The sequence below is a fragment of the Andrographis paniculata genome, unplaced genomic scaffold (genome assembly GCF_009805555.1).
Source record: "Andrographis paniculata isolate CXL003 unplaced genomic scaffold, ASM980555v1 Contig30END, whole genome shotgun sequence".
NCBI classification, from domain to species: Eukaryota; Viridiplantae; Streptophyta; class Magnoliopsida; order Lamiales; family Acanthaceae; genus Andrographis; species Andrographis paniculata.
In genome coordinates this window covers 1367794-1390788 of record NW_026137563.1, presented here as the reverse complement: position 1 = coordinate 1390788, position 22995 = coordinate 1367794, and the positions used below count along the sequence as shown (strand labels likewise).

Genomic DNA, 22995 nt, shown 5'->3' with positions numbered 1-22995 from the left:
ATATATATATTTGTTAACACATGACAATTATATATAGATACTTCAAATTTTGAATTATTATACATATTTCATAATCTCATTAATCCATTAATTTCTTACATTATGTAAGATTTCCAAATTATATTTACTTAAATTCTTCATTTTGTTTAACAATCAATATACATATTAAATTTTAAAAATTTTATCAGTTTATTTTATTATTTTCTTCTTTTTTTTCATACAAAACGTAAATTTATATTTTAAATTAATCTCGATGCATTCTCAAAATATTTCAAACAAAATAAATTAATATTTATTTTAGAGGTTAATTTCTACAAAATATTCAGAATTTTTAAATAATTTTTATTAAATTATTAGTATATTAAAGGCATCCTTTTTTTTTTTCTTTCTTTCTTTTTATAAAAAAAATATAAATTTTCACTTCAAGCTTTATATATTTGTGCAATGTATTTATTTTTCATACTTTTTTTTATTTTATTCGAAATTTTAGGTAACATTTCAACAACAGTGGTAAATGATCAAATAATAATTAGATTATCACAACTATACTTAGTAGCTATTATTCAAGGTTTGTAATTTATTTTTATGATTTCAATTTGTAATAGTTATTCCAAAAATAAATATATATTTAAAAATAATATAATTTTTTACCGTGTAAATGTTTTTTAAAATAATATATTAATATTAATAAGAAATTAAAAATGACTATAATAGTAATTAATGAAATAAATTTATACATCATTTCAATTCTTAATTTCTGTTTACATAGTTTTTGCAAATTTAAAAATTAATTTAATATATTTAAATTCTCATTTAAGTCTAATTATTAATTAAATTATAATAATGACATTTCCTAACTTATTGAAACAATCAATAATTATTACCGATTGTTTTTAATTATTATTTTTACTTATTAATTGAAGATCAAGTTTTTTCATATTGTTGGACGCATTCAGCATATCAATGTTCAAAATATGTGGATTGCAATTTGTAACAATTGCAGAAATTTATATGAAGTTCATTTCACAAAAATTGTATGCATGCATTGCAACGATATAGTAGAAGCAAATTTAAGGTAAAATATCATTTTTCTTTATATAAAAATACAATGTAATAATTCAATTATATTATATTTATATTTCATATACAATTTTTTAATGTAGATATGATGTTAATTTGGTATTGGAAGTATGAATTTAAATTTGTAACACAAACAATCTCAATTCATTTTTCGTTGTCGGTCATTCTAGTTCAAATATTTACAAGATCTGACATGTTTTACATGTATAAATATACATATATATATATTTGTTAATTACCTTAGCATACTAATATTTCTTTTACATATATGACGGAAAAATGATATATTATTAATATGGAAGTTTATTGACACTTTTAAGATAGTGTTTTTATATTTATAGTACCAATTCCACCTTCATGAGTACGACAAAAAAATCGTCACATAATAAATTTTGTATCAATTGTTGATGGATCCGAAAAATATTTATATCTTTTTACCAGATAATTAACAATATAATAAATTATTTATCTAATATTATTGCAATAGATTGTATAAGCCTTACAATAGCACGGATCAACACAATAATACTAATAATAATAATAATAATAATAAAGGTGGAGCGTGAAAATGAATGGGTGGGGCCAGGAGCGAGTGAGAACATTTGTAACACCAGACCAAGTTGGGGTTCATTTTTCAGTTTCGTAATTTTCCATTTTTGTTGTTGGGGTTCATATATATATATATATATATATTAAAGAAAATCATATCTTGAATATGAATTTTGTACTATTTAAAAAATATTAAATTCTCAAAAAGAAAATTATTTGTATCCTTATAATATATATAATAAGTATACAAATAAAATATATAATGGAATTGTTAATGTGCTTATATGGGGTATCCTAATTATCCTAATTAGCATATATATATATATATATATAATTCTCAACTAACACAATATAATATTGAATTAATTAAAATTGTGTTAAACAATTTATATTTTACAAATTTATTGTATGAATATATATAACATAAATTTTTATTCTCTTAATTTGTATTTCATATGTTCATCTATATTAAGGTATAGTTAACACCATATTGAATTATATTTATTTTAACATTCTAACAAAAGTCAATACTGAAACTTATCGGAAAAGGTAAAATTAAAATTAAATACATAATAATAATAATAATAATAATAATAATAATAAGTATATTTACATGCAAGTAGTACAATGATTATAAAAAAAAAAAAAGAGAAAAAAAAAAAGAAGAAGAAAAAGTCAAGTTTACACTTACAAAAGGACAAATTAATTAAATAACAATTATAATATTTTTGTAATAATGTGTCAATCATAAGAATTTTTAAATTATGTTGAAAGTTCAATTATTATTTTATTTTAATTAGATTGTAATTTTTAATGAGTATTGTAATTATTAGTCTCTGAACGACACTAATAAGTTTTTAGATTTATATATAGATTCCTCACACTTATTTGATAATAAATATACACAAAGTTTACAATTTAAAATAAAATATTGTCACATATGTTCATAGTTTACATTTTATTTATTTGTTACTGCCGATTTTAAATGAGTTAAAATTCAGTTAATCAATAACTTCAATTTTATTTTAGAGTTGGTGGCATTAATTATTAATATCCACTGTTAAATAGACGCACTTTTCATTACCCAATGCTATAACATTTTCATCACTATAATGGAAAATAATATAATTTATATGTTTTTTTTATATAATAAAAATCATATTAAATAAAATTAAATATATAATAAAATAAATAAACCCTATAGCATAAAAGATTGGTGGAAAAATACAGCAGTGGTACGTCTCCAATTGGACCACTGACTGAATTCCCCAATTGTGGACAAGAATTATTAAGCACAATAATATATATATATATATATTTGGAATTTAAATTTCATGGTGGATTCTTGCTCATTTATTTACTTTATTCTTCAATTTATTCTCACATTTATTTATTTATTTACAAATATAGGCCAGCCAGTAATTTATATGGATTTGCTTTTTTGGCATTATTTTGTAGTTGGTTGGTAAAAGTTGAGAGAAAATTCTTTATGTTTTAAGTCGAGAAAATAAATAAATTATTAAATAACAATAGCCAAATGGGAATTTATTTAATCTGATTAAACAAAGTACAATACTTAATTTGCTAAACAATATGTTTAAAATGTCACTTTATGAATCTAAATTTAAAATATAAAAGTGTTACTATTGTTCTCATTTATTTATAATGATCAGTGCTTGAGGAAGTGGGCAAGTGTCACCTTCACGACTTAAATCATTCTTATAAATTATTGCTCATTTCTTTAAAATAATATCTTTGTGCCCTTATATTATTATATATATATATATATTTTTTATTTTTTTTCCTAAAAAATAATATTTTGGGGTTTTTTATTGACTTGAATAAGACCTATTCGTAGAGTAATGTTTTGTTATTAATATATAATGTATATACAACTATTAGTTGTCGATGTTTGAAATATATATAATAAAATGTGTTCAGGATTATTTTTAAAATCCAATTATTTTTAAGATCATTTTTAAAATCCAATTATTTAAGTATAATATATTCAGATTATATATATATATATATATTGCAAGTTGTATATGAGATTGATTCCTTACACTGTATTCATCAATAATATGTGTATATATAAAAAAAATAAATCCATTAATAGAGTGGAAAACGATGTAAGCAAAAAAAGGGTAGGGTCACTAACAAAATTTCTAAAATTTTATATGAAGAAAATTTTCCATCAATTAATTACAACTGCTTCAAAAAAAATTACTACTTATATATATGTAACATTTTTTTGAAAAAAAAAAAATTTAGTTATTTTGTGGACTTTATATGGAGCTCCCACTTGTTTGGACTTTAATTTAATCACCTCAATATTCATATTTTTTTAACAATAATAATAATAATAATAATAATAATAATAATATTTATATATTTGTTTGTTTATTTATTTCAATGTAGTATAATTGCATTAAATGATTCAATAATAGATGCATGGTCCCATTTTATTTTTATTTTTATTTTTATTTTTATTTTATTCGAGAATTAATTGACATTTACAAATGGTCCAATAAAGTATGATATTGAGTTTTCTGTCATTAAAATTATTTTTATTGCATGCCGCTCCATCAATACAGCTATTATACTAATATATATTGTTTTGTTGATATTTAAAAAATAATAATAATAAAATAAAAAACTATATATATAACGTGAAATATGTTTCTTTCTTACAAAATTCATATATAAAACTTTTTTTATTTTTGAATTTTTATTTTATTTTATTTTTATTTTTATCTAAACAAAACCTAAGATTGGAGGTTCAAGGGATGGTTTGTTTTCTAAGTAACCATTAATATATATTACCTATAACAAATAAAAATTCTTTAAAAATAATATATTGTAAATCTATTTATTTTAAATTCTTGAAAAAAAAAAAAAGAAAACAATTATGGTCAAGTTAATTGTGTTTGTTTGTGAGGTTTTTGGGTTGAATTTTACTATTTTTTTTTCTTATAAAATTATTAATTCAAATATTTATTTTTTATTAATTATAATATATTGAAATTTATTGTATGTGTTTAATTTTATTTTAAATATTTTTTGGTGTGTTTACATACGTTAAATTACATTTTAAAAGAACCATATTAAATAGTTATTATATTTTAGTTTAATATATTATATAAAAAAATTTATATAAAATTACATTTAATAATTATTTATATCATATCAAATAATTATTATTTTTTTATTTTTTACCATCAATATATATTTTAAAATAATACTTCTAAAACATATCGTAAGGTAAAAAAAAAAACAAAAAAAAAAAACCAAATAAACATAACTTGCCAACATAATTAATATATGTATATATATATATTTTGTATTTAAATAATATATAATAAAATATTTTTATGGAAGAGAAAAAAAATTTTCGGAAACACAGATAGAATTTGTTTGCATGAAACTTATTTTTCGATGTCTCCATATACATATTTTATTTTATATTTAATATAAAATATTATTTTTTATATTATTGATATTGTTATTTTTATCTAAAGAAATAGGTATTTTTCCTCAACACAACCCAGAACAAAGAATCCCAACCCCTATTGGGCCGGCCCATTAAAATTTGGATAGTCTGGCCCAGAACTATGGTAGGATAGTAAATTAATGTTAAATTATTTCTAATTTTAAAACTTAACTGTCGTCCTTAATCAGTTCACTTAAGGAATAACTGATAAATTAAACATTTATTATAGGGTGTGTTTATTTAGGGTGTATTCTTTTTTGCCAAAAATAATATACACATTTTTTAAAAAAAATTTAATACATCAACACATATTTTATTATTTTTATATTATTTACACAATTTTCTATATTTTATATTAAAACACATCATTTCAAACCATTTTACAAAACAAACACACCATTAGTATTTCAGTTTGACATTTATATATATATATATATTTTTTTAGTATGAACAATTTTATCTTTAATATAGTATATATATTTGGATAATCATATATGTAAATTGTTATTTGATAAATACACACTGAATATTTTGGAGTTTCCCTCTCGTCACAAATTTCTTTATTTATATATATTTATATATATATATAACAATTTATTAATTGCGTAGTTACGTTGTATCATTATATCACATATTTGTAAAAGAATATTACTCAATTAGTCTCAAATCAAATAATCTTTGAGATTTTTATAAGCTTTTAAGATAATACTATGTTTACATATGGATTTCTAGCCGTTCCATTCCATTTAGGATTAGGAATAGGTCTATTTGGACCTGCTTTTTCCGTATCTCTCATTAATTTTACTATTTTTGTTATTTGTATTTTATGTATAAATTAATTGAATGTTTGAATGGTATATTTATAATTTATATATAAAAAAATAGCATTAGTTTGAAATTACACTTAATATAATAAAATAATATATATCCTTTCGTATGACAAACCAAAATGATAAAATTGTATTTTTTAATTATGACGGAGTGAGTATCACTTTTAAGGAGAAACAAGTTGATGCGAGATTACCTTTAGACACCAATTTTGAATATTTTAGAACTATTTATATAGTAAATTCTTTTATAAAATATTATATAAAGAATATTATTACATTCTATCTATTTATATCACATTAGAAAAAAAAATTATAAATTTGATTTGATATAACTTCTATATGACTTTAATCATTTTTCTTAATGTTGCTTGAAACTAGTCATATTTTTTTTGGATGTTTTGTGTGTGTGTGGTTTTTTTTTTTTTATTAGTTTGAGAAAATTTTTAATTTAGTTTGAATTTAGTATTAAAATAATATTTGATAAGTATTTTATATAAAAATATTATATATTTTTTAGAGAATACAAATCTAAATAATAAAAAATCGAAAGTTTAGATTAAAAAAAAAAAAAAAAAGGATACCTTGGTATCTAGGGTGTTTCTTTATAATTTTGTCAGTATTTAATCAATTTCTTATAAATATATATATTTATAATAAAATACTATTATATCTAAATCTATCTTAAAATAAATAACTAAAAATAAATAAAAACTCATTCATTGTCCATTTATATAGTTTTGGATGCAAAAACTATACGGCTCTATTTATTAATTTATATATATATATATATATTTTGAAAATTATATTGGGTTTGATTGTTCAATATTTTTTAAATTATAATATACTTTTTTTTTTTATGTAAACTATAGAAAATTATATAGATAACATAAAAATAATAAATTTGTGTAATGTATTAATTCTTTTTGAAAAAATAAATAGAAATAATAAATTTGAGTTTTGGTTTTGAATAGTAAAATTTTGAATTATAATAGTTGTTTGATGTGACGTAATTATGTATTGATGTGATTTTTTGAATGTAAAAATCAATTTTAGTGTAATATAATAAATAGAAAATAAATGTTTGATTTAATATTTTTATAAAAAAAAATTAAAATAATAAAACCTAAAATCAAATATCACAAATAAACACACTCGATCATATTTAATATTATAATATTATTTATTATATTAACTATACAATTTCTTATATCTTAAAAAAAAAAAAAAAATCAAAATATGAAACAAACAAACTCATTATTATTAACATTATATATATATTTTTAAAAAAACTATTATTATTATTATTATATATTTTAAATTTTCGAATATTCCTGAAGCATCTGTCTAACCCGAGCCTAACATTTGTGTATATGTAACCCATTGAAAATTGACCATATTTTCTGGCAAGTCAACTTCAGGACCAGGGTCCGATGCCCATACACGATACGGTCACGTGCACTTTTTTTTTTTTTTTTTTTTTTTCATTTTTTTTAAAGAATTAAAAATTGATCATAATATAAGCTATTTTCCGAAGGAAAATAAATTCAAATAAATGATATTCACGCTTAAAAATTAGAAATATTCTACATATTGTTGATTGATTAATTATTATTGAAACCCTACCCAAAGTGGCAACGTATGTTCTTTTGGAGGATTTATCATGATTTTTATTATCTATTCAATTTTTTTTAAAAAAATTAAATTAAATATTTAATTTTTATATTTTTTATATTATACTATTAAAAATAAATTTTATATTCAAAACGTATATTATATCATACAATTGTTACCGTTTAAAATTCTTACTATCCAAATTTCAATTCAAAAATTCAAACCACTGGACAGACACACTGAAGAAATGGGCGAGGCGAGGAATGCATGCATACACCTAACTCCAAACCACACAATTATAATAAAAGTCAATAATTGCTCACCTACACACTTCAATTGCCTCACCCCAACCCACCTCACCCCTTGTGAATTCTCCATTTTACCCCTTCATTTATTGTTATTTTTTTGATTTAATTAATTTATTCGATTTTTTGGCTCGATAGCTATTCCTGTTGATACTAAAAGAATAAATGGCAGCAGAAAAATCATGAACTACCAAATACCCAATTGCACCAATTAATGACCTAATTAGTAATTGAAATACTCATTCAAAAGAAAAGAAAGATTATAATACTCCACCTCATTTCAATATTTTTGTTATATTTACTGACGTGATATTTTATGTAAGTATAGTTTTAATAATCTTATAAACTATACTCCTAATGGTAAAAAAAATGACAAAATGGATATAAGTAAAGAAAAATTATATAAATATTATCCACAAGCATATATCATATAGACATTGATTACTAAATTGAAAAAAAAAAAATCACACTATTTTAATAATGTGTTCAGTTACGGAACTAAAAATTAGTTTACCCGAATAATAAATAAATAATAAAAAGACATATAAAATACAAATACACACCCTGCCATGCACCCTCACACATATTTTTTTCGATAATAATAATAATTGCCAGACATTTATGCGGTAATATGAAATTGAAATGATATATAAACGCGCAACACGTGGACGGCAGGTGGCTTAACCCAAACCAAAAATGCCTTTTTCAAAGGTCAGCTATTTTTTTTTGGATCTCATATGGTACTTTTATTTATCATCTTTTTTTAAACCTCAAGTCCAGAAGCAGTGTACTTGTGAACAACACTATTTGGCTCTATTCTTTTAAAATTTGAATTCACTTTTGCTACTTACAACTTCGATTCTTTAAGAAAATATATTATTTATTTTATAAAAAATTCAATTCAAATTAAAATTAAAAATTAAAAATTTGGATTTTATCTTTCAATTAAATTTAAATTATATATTTAAATAAAAAACCACTATTTTTTTTCAAATACGATCTATGCATGTTTATTTGGATTTGAATGGAGAAAGTTTGATTTAAATGGTATATCTAAATAATATTTTATATAATATTTTGTAAATACATATATATTTTTTAAAAAATATAAGTCAAAATAGTAAAATTTGATTAATATTGTTTCATTTTTTTATTTACGCTTTTCAAAAGAATATACTAGTATATATATATATATATTTATAACAAAAAACATAGAACACGAGATTAATGAATTTGTCGGGTTTGGTTTGAGGTTATAATTTGAATTTTAATTTAGATATTATTTTGATATAATTTTTTAAAATAAAAATTTTGATGTAATTTTTTACAATAAAAATATTACATTATTATTATAATTTGAGTTTGATACCCAAAGTAAACACACCCACAGATCGACAAATCAAACACCAATAGATGATTACCCATTTATTTTAAATAATTAAATCAATATTTATTTATTGGATTATTATTGATATACTCTATCTAGTGTGCAGCTGCGCAAATCTCAAAAAAGGAATAAAAGAAATAAAAAAATCGCTTTACATCATTTACACAATTGAATTTAGTGTCTTGATTTCTAATATAGTATTATAAAATTGATAAATAAAATGCATTAAAATAATTTATTTAATTAAAAAAAATCGCATTACATCATTTATACAATTGAATTTTTAGTGTATTGATTTCTAATATAGTATTATAAAATTGATAAATAAAATGAATTACAAATATTTCATTTACTCTATCTTGGGCTTACCGAAGAGAAGTTACTATAAATGTGCAAAAACAAATAAAAAGGTGGGGCCCAATGCATGTATCAACAGGCAGAGGTATTCATAATTCAATTCCCAGAATAAAAAAAAAAAAGAAAAAAGAAAAAAAGAAAATTAGTTGTGGAAGGTTGGAGGTAGATGGGGAAACGGGAGTTGTACTGTATGCATATATGTGTTTGTACAGTGTGTTGTGGAAGCATATAGTAATAATAATATTTAATTAATACTATAGTATAGTGTAATTGCAACGGGAGAGATTGCTGTGAGAATGGGTAGGCGAAGGCGTAGGCGGGTGGCACGTGCCGGCTTTGATTGACTGATTAATTTGAAGGAGAGCGAGAATGGCAGGGAGCGAGCGAGGTCCCCTTCTTCCCCACACCCACACCCACTCCTACGGCCCTACCCCTTCAAGAGTGATGACGGCATTTATTGTTGAAGCTTCTAACCAATCCGAACCAAATTCACAACAAAGAAACTCAATATAGGCGCCCCACACCACCTCCATATCTACTTCGTCTACTTCGCCTTCCCAAATCTATCACTGCTTTCTTTTTTTCTTTTGTTTCTGCTGCTGATCATCAGTGTCATTGAAATGTCCTTGGTCGGGAATTAGACTTGCGTGCGCAGCGCAGTGTAGCGCAGTCATAGTACCCCACTGCCCCCCGATTTGCATGTGGTGAAATTTATCTGTCTCTTTTTGGGGGCTAATGATCTCTTGTTTCTGGTGAAACTACTGGTCTCTAATACTTCTTGTGACCGACCAATCGAGTTGAGGACAGCAGAGAGAGAGAGAAAGACAGAGAGAGGGTTTGTTTGTTTCTGTGTTTATGCGTCTGGGCCCTTCTTATAGAGGTGAGTTGGAGGCTTTGATTGTGGTGTCCTTTTTATTTTTTATTTCTTCTGGGGATTCTATTTTGGGATTGTGCTGGAAAGGTTCTGGAGGCTTTAGGATTTCTTTCTGTGTGAGTATTCAGTTGATTGAGTTCCTTCGTTGCTTTGGATGTGTGATGGATTCGGTTTTGCTGTGTTTCTTGCGTTTCTGATCTTTGATGAGTCGTTCTTTTTCTCTGTGCAATACATATGGTTTTTTAAGCTTCTTGTTTTAGCTAGTGTTGGTTGCAGAGCATCTTATTTTGGTCAATGGAAGTGTAGGGAAGAAAATCATATCTGCAATCATTGTTGAGCAGATTATTGCTTCTTGTAAAGTGCAGGTTTTGATTTCTGTTTAGCTTTCAGACATGAACTTAATTGGTGTCTTTCTCATGTTTATATTCTCCTTCCTTTTTTTTTTCCTCCAATCATTTGCATAAAAGTTGGTTTAAAAATCATTAGGCCTTTGGTAGATCTAATGTCAGTGGTTTTAGTTAGGCTGTTATAGCTACTAAGTTTTGTACCAATTTTAATACAGTGATCCCAGTTGATTGATCTTGTGAAACATGTTTGAATTTTTAGGAACCACAAGATGTCAGAAGCCCAAAGGAGGCCGATTTCCGTTGGATTAAAGCCTTTGAATGGGCTGCTCAACGGGTCTCCTCTAGCAAGACCTCCAAGTATGGTACATCTGGTGGAGGAATTCTGTCAAGCCCTTGGTGGGAAGAGGCCAATTAACAGTATTCTGATTGCCAACAATGGAATGGCAGCTGTTAAATTTATACGAAGCATTAGAGCATGGGCTTATGAGACATTCGGTACAGAGAAAGCAATTTTATTGGTGGCAATGGCTACACCGGAGGATATGAGAATTAATGCAGAGCACATTAGGATAGCAGATCAGTTTGTAGAAGTGCCTGGCGGAACTAACAATAACAACTATGCTAATGTGCAACTCATTGTTGAGGTCTGTGAATGTGGCATTGCTTATATCTTTATTAGTTTGATTTGCAAATTTGGTAAGTTTACCGGACGTAACAGCTTGTACATGGAAATTTTGGTGTCAATGTATGTGTTAAATGAGTTTTGAAAGGTCTCATTTGCAATCCAAATGCTTAAAATAAAAAGCTTTGGCGAAACTGGCAGAAAATAGATCTTGTAAGCACAATATCCAGGGGTAATGCAAACTGCATATAAATGGTAATAAGAAAGATGAACAATAATAATAAGTCACTGAGTTGTAAATAGTACATTTCCTTCTTTTGCAGATGGCTGAGATAACCCATGTTGATGCTGTGTGGCCTGGTTGGGGTCATGCATCTGAAAATCCAGAGCTACCTGATGCTTTAGGTGCAAAAGGCATTGTATTTCTTGGCCCGTCATCTGGATCAATGGCTGCATTGGGGGATAAAATTGGGTCCTCTTTGATTGCACAAGCTGCAGAAGTGCCGACGCTTCCATGGAGTGGCTCTCATGTAAAGTCTTGCTGATCATGAAGCTTATACCCTTAGCTTTCTTCATATATTCTCTCATATACTGTACACCATGTTTTAGGTGAAAATCCCTCCGGATAGCTCTTTGATCAGTATTCCAGATGCCATATATCGTGAAGCATGTGTTTATACAACAGAAGAAGCGATTGCAAGCTGTCAAGTTGTGGGCTACCCTGCTATGATCAAGGCATCTTGGGGTGGAGGCGGAAAGGGCATAAGAAAGGTCTGATTCTGAGCATACTTTTGATGAAATATGTGTTTTGCGCTGCACACATTTTTGTGATTGAACTGTCTCCTTTTGTGAAGTGTGACGGTTCATTAATCTTTTGTGCTTCTGGTGATGCAATGACATGGAGGTATAATGAGACTTTCAGGTTCACAATGATGACGAGGTCAGGGCTCTATTCAAGCAAGTTCAGGGTGAAGTCCCTGGCTCCCCCATATTTATCATGAAAGTTGCTTCCCAGGTCTGAGTCACATTATTCAAATACTGAGGAATAAAGTATTGAACACCTTTTCTAACACTACACATTGTTCCTCAGAGTCGGCATCTTGAAGTCCAGCTGCTTTGTGATCAATATGGGAACGTTGCTGCTTTGCACAGCCGTGATTGCAGTGTTCAAAGAAGGCACCAAAAGGTTAGCTGCTTCGTCACTTGTCAATGGGATAAGTATTGTGGTTTATGGCCGCATTTAAATTACTGGCATATTGCATGACTCGTTCCATGTCATCTATTACATCATTTGAAAATAACAGTTGGACTTCATTTTTTTGTTTCAGTTAAATTCTTTTTTTGTTTATTTAAATATTCATGTTACTTTTAGATCATTGAGGAGGGTCCAATTACTGTTGCTCCCCTTGAGACAACAAAGAAGCTTGAACAGGCTGCCCGAAGGTTGGCCAAAAGTGTAAATTATGTTGGAGCTGCAACTGTGGAGTACTTATACAGTATGGAAACCGGGGAGTATTACTTTCTGGAACTAAACCCTCGACTGCAGGTTTTTATTCCTTTACATAATACAAACAGGAACACAATTGATTTCTATCTAGCACACATTTATCAAACTGATACGTCTAAACATGCGAAGAGCACTAATGGCTGTCATTATGACAGTCTTTTTATTTTTAAGCTATTAGGATTAATAGAGGAACTGGGATACAATTTGATCTTATGTATTTATTTCTTGTGATTGGACAAGTTTACAAGGACTTATATTCTGTTCTAATGATTTAGGTCGAGCACCCTGTCACCGAGTGGATAGCTGAGATTAATCTTCCTGCGGCACAAGTTGCTGTTGGGATGGGTATCCCACTGTGGCAAATTCCAGGTTTGTTTTTGAAAATTTGAACATCTAAAACCTTTTTACTTATGATATATTTGTTGATAGCTTTCTCTTGTGCTAATGGATATCAGAAATCCGGAGGTTTTATGGAATGGAGCATGGTGGAGGATATGATGCTTGGAGAAAAACATCAGCTGTTTCCACTCAATTCGACTTTGACATGGCTGAGTCAACAAGACCCAAAGGTCATTGTGTGGCGGTACGTGTGACAAGTGAAGATCCTGACGATGGTTTTAAGCCAACAAGTGGAAGAGTACAGGTCATTATTTCTGAGACTCAAACATGTGTGATATCTGTTCTAAGAGTTGCATCCCCATTATGATATTCATCAGTTTTCATTTATTTTGAGCAGGAGCTAAGTTTCAAAAGTAAGCCAAATGTGTGGGCATACTTCTCCGTCAAGGTATGCATAAATATTTTATTTTCCTAAAAACTTTCAAATTCAAAGATAGCTCTAATTATCATCTTAATGATGCAGTCTGGCGGAGGCATTCATGAGTATTCAGATTCCCAATTTGGTAAGTTTTTAGGTTTGAATGATTGCTTTTCTCAAACACCTTAAGGCGCCCTCACACCCACACATTTTCTCTACAGTAGGTTACCCTATTGGCAGGTTATGTGTATATTTCAATCTTGAGTTTTAAGTTTTATTCTTCAGTAGCATATTGTGGACCTATGAGTTCCACGCCACTTTTGGGCTATGATTTATTTACTGGAAATATTTATCTTCATAAGACATTGTGTGTGCTTCTATATGACCTCAATTGGCTTTTGAACATAGAAGATATAACATCAACATACCAAGTCAGTATATTGATATACTTAAGCACTACCACCAATGACTTTTAAGAATATATCGACATTGTGCATGAGTAGCAAATGTTTGAATATTGAGAGGCAGTTTGTCTTCCTGCTAAAGTAAATTTTCTATTACCTCAGGCCATGTGTTTGCTTTTGGAGAATCCCGAGCTTTGGCCATTGCCAATATGGTCCTTGGACTAAAAGAAATCCAAATAAGAGGAGAGATCCGAACCAATGTTGATTACTCGATTGATCTCTTGCATGTAAGAATCATGTCTTCAAAACCATGATTTAGGTAAGCCCATGTAAGGTGATTTGAGTGGATAGTGGCTAATAATTATCGAAAACTTTTGCAGGATTTAGATTACAAGGAAAATAGAATCCACACAGGATGGCTAGATAGCAGAATTGCAATGAGGGTCAGAGCAGAAAGGCCACCCTGGTATCTTTCGGTAGTTGGAGGAGCTCTTTATGTACGTATTGCCTTCTTAGTCATGTTCTTCTGACGTCTTTCCTTCGTTATTATGTGCTAGCATTTTAAAATTCTCATAGTAATGTGTTTTCTCCATACTGTAAAATCAGAAAGCTTCTGCAAGTAGTGCAGCTATGGTTTCAGAATATGTTGGTTACCTTGAAAAGGGGCAGATTCCTCCCAAGGTACTTTGGGTTCCATGTTAGTTGAAGCTAGGTCTTACTTCCTTTAATGTATCATCTAATTGATACCTTCTTCTTGCAGCATATTTCACTAGTTAATTCTCAAGTTTCGTTGAATATTGAAGGAAGCAAATATACAGTAAGTTGCAAACATTTACATTGAATATTAACTTAATGTCAGCTTGCTTCCTAACCTCTTGTAATGGGCTTGGAATAATTTTGACATTTTTTATTTCTCTGGGAATGAAATAATAATTAGATGGCTTGTCTGATTTTGTGTTTCATTTATTTATTCTTATTCTTATGATATGTTTTACAACTTTTGTCTAATTTAGATCAATATGGTAAGAGGAGGGCCAGGAAGCTATAGATTGAGGATGAATGATTCTGAGATTGAAGCAGAAATACATACTCTACGAGATGGAGGTCTGCTGTTGCAGGCAAGGGTTTAATTATCTAGAACATCAACACATTGTGATAATTGTGCCATTTCTCTGCTGTAAAGATGCAATTCCATATATTAGTACATTACCTTCACATTTTAAAACTGGAGGTTGGTAATGTGATTGTGCAGCTGGATGGAAACAGCCATGTTATATATGCAGAAGAGGAAGCAGCTGGAACTCGTCTTCTTATTGATGGAAGGACTTGTTTGCTGCAGGTTCCATTTGGTCTTACTGATGTATCAGTGAAGTCCTTTCAGGTTTTTGAGAGATTTAATCAATTTGCTATGTATCCAGAATGACCACGATCCCTCAAAGTTGGTCGCCGAAACACCATGCAAGCTACTTAGGTATCTGGTTACAGATGGCAGCCATGTTGATGCTGACACACCTTATGCTGAAGTTGAAGTAATGAAAATGTGTATGCCCCTTCGTTCACCTGCTTCCGGAAGAATACATTTTACAATGTCAGAGGGCCAAGCTATGCAGGTAAAGTTGTTTGAAGAAGAGATATAGCTCTTCGCTTCTAAAGAGCAACTACGTAACATATTATTTTGTAGGCTGGTGCCCTTATAGCAAGGCTCGACTTAGATGATCCTTCAGCTGTGAGGAAAGCAGAACCTTTCCATGGTGGTTTTCCCATCCTAGGGCCCCCAACAGCTATATCTGATAAAGTTCATCAGCGTTGTGCTGCAAGTTTAAATGCAGCTCGTATGATTATTGCAGGATACGAACATAATATTGACCAGGTAAAGTTATCTTTGCAATTACAGATTGCAGAAAGACATTGTACAAACTTACATGTTTTTATGTGCTCGTGTGCACATGACTCCTTTGGAAGGACTCTTTGATTAATAGACTGAAATTTTCATTTCAGGTAGTTCAAAACTTGCTTAGTTGCTTGGACAATCCTGAGCTCCCTTTCCTTCAGTGGCAAGAATGCTATGCAGTTCTAGCAAACAGACTACCTAAGGATCTCAAATATGAGGTTGAACTAAGAAGGAAGCTGAAGCCATTGTATTCAAACAAATATTTGTTTGTACTTCAGCTTTAAATTTGCATGTTCTTTTGCAGTTGGAAACAAGATACAAAGAATTTGAGGGAATTTCCAATATGCAAAATGTTGAATTCCCTGCAAAAACTTTACGTTGTATTCTGGAGGTTAGTCTCTTTTTTCTAGTTGAAAACATACATCTCTCTCTCACACACACATATGATTTAATGATTTTTCTATGCAATTTTGTGCTCTTAAGGCACATTTGAGTTACTGTCCTGAGAAAGAAAAAGGAGCCCAAGAACGATTGGTTGAACCTCTCATGAGTCTTGTTAAGTCCTATGAGCGAGGCCGAGAAAGCCATGCTAGGATCATAGTACAAGGCCTTTTTGAAGACTATTTAAGTGTGGAAGAATTGTTTAACGACAACATAGAGGTAAGATTTATTTGTGTAGTTTTGTTCAGGAGCCACTATATAAACAGTTTTTCTATTATTTGTTTAATTTTCCTCTCTCGGGTTTCCACTTTCCATGTCCTATCCTTCAGATTTATGATTTATGCTGTATGTGGAGAAGTGCTTATTTCTTCATCCTCCCATACCAATTTGTAATAGTTGAAAAATCTGAAAAGTAATTAGTAAAACATGGACAATTTGCACAAGCTTTATTCTTTTCTCGAAATGCAGTTAAATGAATCTTCTCCTTTCAGGCTGATGTGATTGAACGATTAAGACTTCAATATAAGAAGGATCTCCTGAAAATCGTGGACATTGTACTTTCCCATCAGGTATAGCCTATATTATCAAACACACATCAACTGTTCCTGCCGAGATTACTCATATAAAAGAATCTTCTATGAAATTCTTTTTAGGGTGTTAAGCGGAAGAGTAAGCTTATACTGCGCCTGATGGAACACCTTGTGTATCCAAATCCTGCTGCATATCGTGATCAATTAATACGCTTTTCGGTTCTCAACCATACAAACTACTCAGAGGTTTGTTTTTCCACTCAGTCATTTTTCCCACTAAACCAAGTTTTCTTGTAGGCGTTTTCTGTTTGATGTCTGGTCACCCAGAAGTTTTGACATGAAAATTGCATTGGCTCTGTTTGTTTTCTTTTGTTGTTCCATCCACTACTAATCCTTTTAACATTCTGTTTATGTGTTTCTTCTTGTTTCATGGTGTTCTGATCATAAAAAATACCTATGCAGTTAGCACTGAAGGCAAGTCAACTGCTGGAGCAGACAAAACTTAGTGAGCTTCGATCCTGTATTGCTAGAAGTCTTTCAGAGTTAGAAATGTTTACTGAAGATGGTGAGAACATGGATACTCCTAAGAGGAAAAGTGCAATAAATGACCGAATGGAAGCTCTTGTGCATGGTCCTATGGCTGTTGAAGATGCACTGGTCGGTCTGTTTGATCACAGTGATCACACACTTCAGCGAAGAGTTGTTGAAACTTATGTGCGAAGATTATATCAGGTACAATTATTCAATGTCTGGAAAGTGATCTGCTGAATGAGTTTTGGATTTTTCTTGCTAATGCTTTGCTTCTATCCTCAGCCCTATCTTGTAAAGGGCAGTATCAGAATGCAATGGCACAGATCGGGGCTTATAGCATCATGGGAATTCTTGGATGGGCATGTACAACGGAAGAACATATCTGAATATGAACTGTCAGATGAACCAGCCTGTGATAAGTGGAACGAAAGGAAGTGGGGTGCAATGGTTGTTATTAAATCTCTCCATTTCTTGCCTACAGTGGTAACAGCTGCACTGAAGGAAGCCACCCAAAACCTGCAATCTGTAATTCCTAATGGATCTCTTCATCCGGCCACTTATGATAATATGATGCACATTGCATTGGCGGGCTTTGACAACCAAATGAGTTTGCTTCAGGACAGGTACTGTACATGGCCGTAATAGACTGATAAGTTCTCCTACTGAGCTGCAGAATGATTCATATATAGTTGCAGTTAATATTTCTACTCTGGCCTCTTGTACATTGATAATTAGCTAACCATGTCCTTGACATGATTTAAGTTCTGATCACCCTGATCAATGATAATTATCCAGCATTCAACTCCTTATTAGCTCTAGGAAACTTGATATCAAGATAATGTTCTCTTTCAACATATTATTTTTATTGTCTTTGATCTCTTATTTTGCTTTGCTAATATTTGAATTTCACATCTTTTCAAAATTGCACTCATTGAAAGCATCAAATATCCCTTATACAGATGAATAATAATATTACATGTAACTTTAGAAAAAAGAATCGTCACATAAATCTATGTGCACTGGGAGGACTAAAGATTAAATACTATGCAAGTTCCCTCTCTAACAACTTAAGCTCTGTTGGATGAGTGACCATTCAATATTTTAAACTCTTTTTAGCTGCATAGATGAATTAGTAAAATCACTTCTGCTTTATTAGTTTTCATTTTATAATCTGTTAATGGAAGTTTGCATTTGGTGCTTTTCCTTACACCTCAATCAGTGGTGATGAGGACCAGGCTCAAGAGAGAATCAACAAGTTAGCCAAAATATTGAAGGAGAAAGAAGTAAGTTCCAGTCTCAGAAATGCTGGAGTGGGTGTGGTTAGTTGCATCATACAGAGAGACGAAGGCCGTGGACCTATGAGGCACTCCTTCCACTGGTCAGCTGAAAAACAATATTACGAAGAGGAACCTCAGTTGCGGCACTTAGATCCTCCTCTATCCATATACCTTGAGCTGGTTGGTCTCTTTTCAGGTTTTAGATATATTCTTATTTATCATAATTGATGTTTCTATCTAACAATTTACTGTCAACAGGAAAAACTAAAAGAATATGCAAATATACGTTATACTCCTTCTCGGGATAGGCAATGGCACCTTTACACTGTAATGGACAAGCCACTTCCCATCCAAAGGATGTTTCTCAGAACACTTGTCAGGCAGCCCATATCGAATGAAGGCCTTACTGGATATCGGGGCCTGGAAGAGGGAACAACTCATTCATTGTGGGGTCTGTCTTTCACTTCAAGGAGCATTTTGAGGTCCTTAACATCTGCTATGGAGGAGCTTGAACTCAATGCCCATAATTCTGCCATCAAATCGGAGCATGCACATATGTACCTACACATTTTACAGGAGCAACAAATAAATGATCTTTTGCCATACCACAAGTAAGATTATTCTCTTAGCTGAGTTGTTCTCTTTCATTTGGCCTAAAATATAAATGTTGACTGTTTTGTGTCATTTCCAGAATAGCAGATATATCTGTTGGCCATGAGGAAGCTGCAGTGGCAAAAATTCTGGATGACCTCGCACATGAAATTAATGCATCTGTTGGCGTCAAAATGCATCGGTTGGGTGTTTGCGAGTGGGAAGTTAAACTTTGGATATCCTCTGAAGGAGACGCTAACGGCGCATGGAGAGTTGTAGTCACCAATGTGACTGGTCACACGTGCATTGTGCACGTAAGTCATTTAAAAGTGCTAGTTCTAAAATTTTAAATTATGGTGTGTTTGGTACAAGTTATGTTAATATAACATGTTCTGTGTTTAACCTTCAGGTTTATAGAGAAGTTGAGGATTCCAGCAAACAGAGTGTAGTTTACCATTCCATTTCCGGGCAAGCCCCTTTACATGGGTTGCCGGTGAATGCACAATATAAACCATTGGGAGTACTTGATCAGAAGCGTCTACTAGCCCGGAGAAGCAACACTACCTATTGCTATGATTTTCCACTGGTACATGTCTGCTCTTTCACTTAGATTTTGAGATTTGAGTTTTAATCTTTTAGACATCTAAGAGTCTTTTTTGCAGGCATTTGAAGCTGCTCTGAACAAATCATGGGCCGAGCTTCCCGGGATTAGCAAGCCTAAAGATAAACCAGTGCTCCGAGTCACAGAGTTAATTTTTGCTGACAAGGAGGGTTCATGGGGCACTCCTCTTATTCCGGTTGATCGACAGATTGCAGTTAATGATATTGGAATGGTAGCCTGGCACATGGAAATGTCAACACCTGAATTTCCTGCTGGAAGGTCTGTCTTCATTGTATCAAATGATGTGACCTTTAGAAATGGTTCCTTCGGCCCCAGAGAGGATGCATTTTTCCAGGCGGTGACCAATATCGCTTGTGCACAGAAAACACCGCTTATTTATCTTGCAGCAAACTCAGGTGCCCGTATCGGTGTAGCTGAGGAAGTAAAATCTTGCTTTAAAGTTGGTTGGTCCGATGAAACAAACCCTGATCGTGGTTTTCAATATGTCTACTTAGCGCCTGACGATTACGATCGCATTGCAACTTCAGTGATAGCTCATGAGTTAAAGCTCCCAAGCGGAGAAGTTCGATGGGTAATTGATTCTATCGTAGGAAGGGAAGATGGTTTAGGAGTTGAAAGCTTAACTGGCAGTGGTGCCATTGCTAGTGCATATTCAAGGGCTTATCATGAAACATTTACTGTAACATATGTCACCGGAAGAACTGTTGGCATTGGTGCTTATCTTTCTCGGCTAGGTATGCGGTGCATACAGAGGCTCGATCAACCAATCATTCTGACAGGCTTCTCAGCACTGAACAAGCTTCTGGGTCGGGAAGTGTACAGCTCCCACATGCAACTCGGCGGGCCTAAAATTATGGCAACAAACGGAGTTGTACATCTTACAGTGTCAGATGATCTTGAAGGCGTAACAGCTATTTTAAAGTGGCTGAGCTTCGTTCCACCTTATGTGGGCGGTCCACTTCCTATTTTGAGGCCGCTGGATTCTCCTGATCGGCCGGTTGAATATCTACCAGAGACGTCGTGTGATCCCCGTGCAGCTATATGTGGTGCTGTGGATGGCTTGGGGAGATGGCTTGGAGGCTTATTTGACAGGGACACATTTATCGAAACATTGGAGGGGTGGGCGAGAACGGTTGTGACAGGCCGCGCAAAACTTGGAGGCATACCGGTGGGAATCGTTGCTGTGGAGACACAGACTATGATGCAGGTAATCCCTGCGGATCCCGGGCAGCTGGATTCGCACGAAAGAGTTGTTCCACAAGCAGGGCAGGTGTGGTTTCCCGACTCTGCAACGAAGACTGCTCAAGCACTGATGGATTTCAACAGAGAAGAACTGCCGCTCTTTATTCTCGCAAACTGGAGAGGCTTTTCGGGCGGGCAGCGCGACCTATTCGAAGGTATTCTGCAGGCGGGATCGACTATTGTTGAGAATCTCAGAGTGTACCAGCAGCCTGTTTTCATATACATTCCTATGATGGGCGAGCTCCGCGGTGGGGCTTGGGTGGTCATCGACAGCAAGATCAATCCTGATCACATCGAAATGTATGCAGAGAAAACGGCCAAAGGGAACGTTCTTGAGCCTGAAGGTTTGATTGAGATCAAGTTCCGGAATAGAGAGCTGCTGCAATGTATGGGCCGGCTTGACCCACAGCTAATCAATCTGAAGTCTAGACTTCAGGAAGCCGGCACCACGGCAGCTGCTGAAGACTTAAAGAGGCAGATAAAAGCGCGGGAAAATAAACTCCTCCCTTTATACACTCAGATAGCTACGAAATTTGCAGAGCTCCACGACACGTCGCTCAGAATGGCTGCCAAAGGGGTGATAGAAGAAGTTGTTGAATGGTCAAAGTCCCGGTCGTTCTTCTACCAGAGATTGCACCGGAGGGTTGTTGAGGATGCATTGATCAAGACCGTTAAGGATGCTGCTGGTCAGCTGCTCGATTATAAATCTGCCAGGGACACGATCAGGAGATGGTTCTTGAACTCGGAGATTGCTGGACGCAATGAAGGTTCTTGGATGGATGACGAAGCTTTCTTCTCGTGGCAGGTGGACGCCAAAAATTATGAAGATAAATTGCAGGAACTGCGTGTGCAGAAGATGCTGCTTCAGCTGTCCGACATGGGGAATTCCTCGGCGGGTCTACGCACGCTGTCTCGAGCCCTTTCGAACTTCCTGAAAACGGTAAACCATTCGATTGATCATACTTTACTTTGTCATCTGTCCGGATTGGTTGTTTTGTGTTAACTCATTTCTTGCTTTCGACTGCAGACGGATCCTTCCGTTCGAGATCAATTCGCAGAAGATCTACGAGAGGTTCTCCAGTGATTGTGATTCATCATTGATCGTCATCATCATTCAGCTGTGTGTAATTTTCAAACTCGTATATATAATAGATATATATAGATATATATACATGGTAGAACAGACTTGGAGAGTTCTTTGTTGTGCAGTGCAGCTAAAGTCCATGAATTATTTGGCCTGAAATGTCTGTTGTATTTTATGTACTGTGAGAGAGTTGTAAGAGATGTTATTTATCATTTTATTGTTTCTTTTCAATATTAGATGAATAAAGATTCAAGCCTCTGTTTACCTTATACATTTTCAATCATTCGCCTTATTCACTTTTTTTCAAAAGTCACTGTATCAAATATATATATTTTATTTCACAAAATATCGCATTAAATATTAATATTTTATTTTTTTTTCAAATTTTTAAAATTTCAAAAATCTTCAAAATTTCATATCTAAAGCCTCCATCTTTTATATTATTCACCCTCGTCCGCTGCTGTGTTATTTTTACCAATTTTGAAATAAGTTTTTTTATTTATTTTTTACAAAATATTTCTATCACACATTATTTTAATATTAAAATTAAATTAAATTTTTTCAAAAAAAAATAAAAAAAAAACACACCCTTATTTATCACTACACCCAAAATGATTAATAAAAAATAAAATAAAAATACGACCAGTCAGCAATGATATAAATAAA

The 22995-nt window shown here is 31.6% G+C and overlaps 1 protein-coding gene across 3 annotated transcripts; it reads left to right on the top strand.

The window, feature by feature from the left end:
• The first annotated feature begins 9944 nt into the window (after nt 1-9944).
• Nucleotides 9945-22598, top strand: LOC127246990 (acetyl-CoA carboxylase 1-like). 3 transcript variants are annotated; one of them, XM_051268682.1, is made up of 32 exons: nt 9945-10489; nt 11090-11474; nt 11776-11982; nt 12062-12223; nt 12375-12467; nt 12543-12638; nt 12825-12998; nt 13235-13328; nt 13415-13602; nt 13696-13746; nt 13822-13861; nt 14283-14407; nt 14501-14617; nt 14727-14801; nt 14881-14937; nt 15134-15238; nt 15373-15459; nt 15539-15730; nt 15802-15990; nt 16119-16229; nt 16316-16402; nt 16495-16671; nt 16944-17021; nt 17106-17228; nt 17445-17714; nt 17796-18136; nt 18733-18970; nt 19049-19401; nt 19482-19695; nt 19791-19967; nt 20044-22185; nt 22273-22598. In XM_051268682.1, exons 2-32 carry the CDS (start codon nt 11100-11102, stop codon nt 22327-22329), a joined length of 6795 nt encoding a protein of 2264 aa, XP_051124639.1. In that variant the 5' UTR covers nt 9945-10489; nt 11090-11099; the 3' UTR covers nt 22330-22598. The 3 variants fall into 3 exon arrangements, with proteins under 3 accessions (XP_051124639.1, XP_051124640.1, XP_051124641.1); XM_051268683.1 differs by lacking the exon at nt 9945-10489 and adding an exon at nt 10496-10599; XM_051268684.1 differs by lacking the exon at nt 9945-10489 and adding an exon at nt 10639-10848.
• Nucleotides 22599-22995: the final 397 nt, after the last annotated feature.

Excerpts from the sequence above, each read along its gene's own strand:
- LOC127246990 (XM_051268682.1), top strand. The coding sequence starts at position 11,100 with ATGTCAGAAGCCCAAAGGAGGCCGATTTCCGTTGGATTAAAGCCTTTG. Across the intron at positions 11,475-11,775 it reads ATGTGCAACTCATTGTTGAG|ATGGCTGAGATAACCCATGT; the intron begins GTCTGTGAATGT and ends CTTCTTTTGCAG. Across the intron at positions 12,224-12,374 it reads GCGGAAAGGGCATAAGAAAG|GTTCACAATGATGACGAGGT; the intron begins GTCTGATTCTGA and ends TGAGACTTTCAG.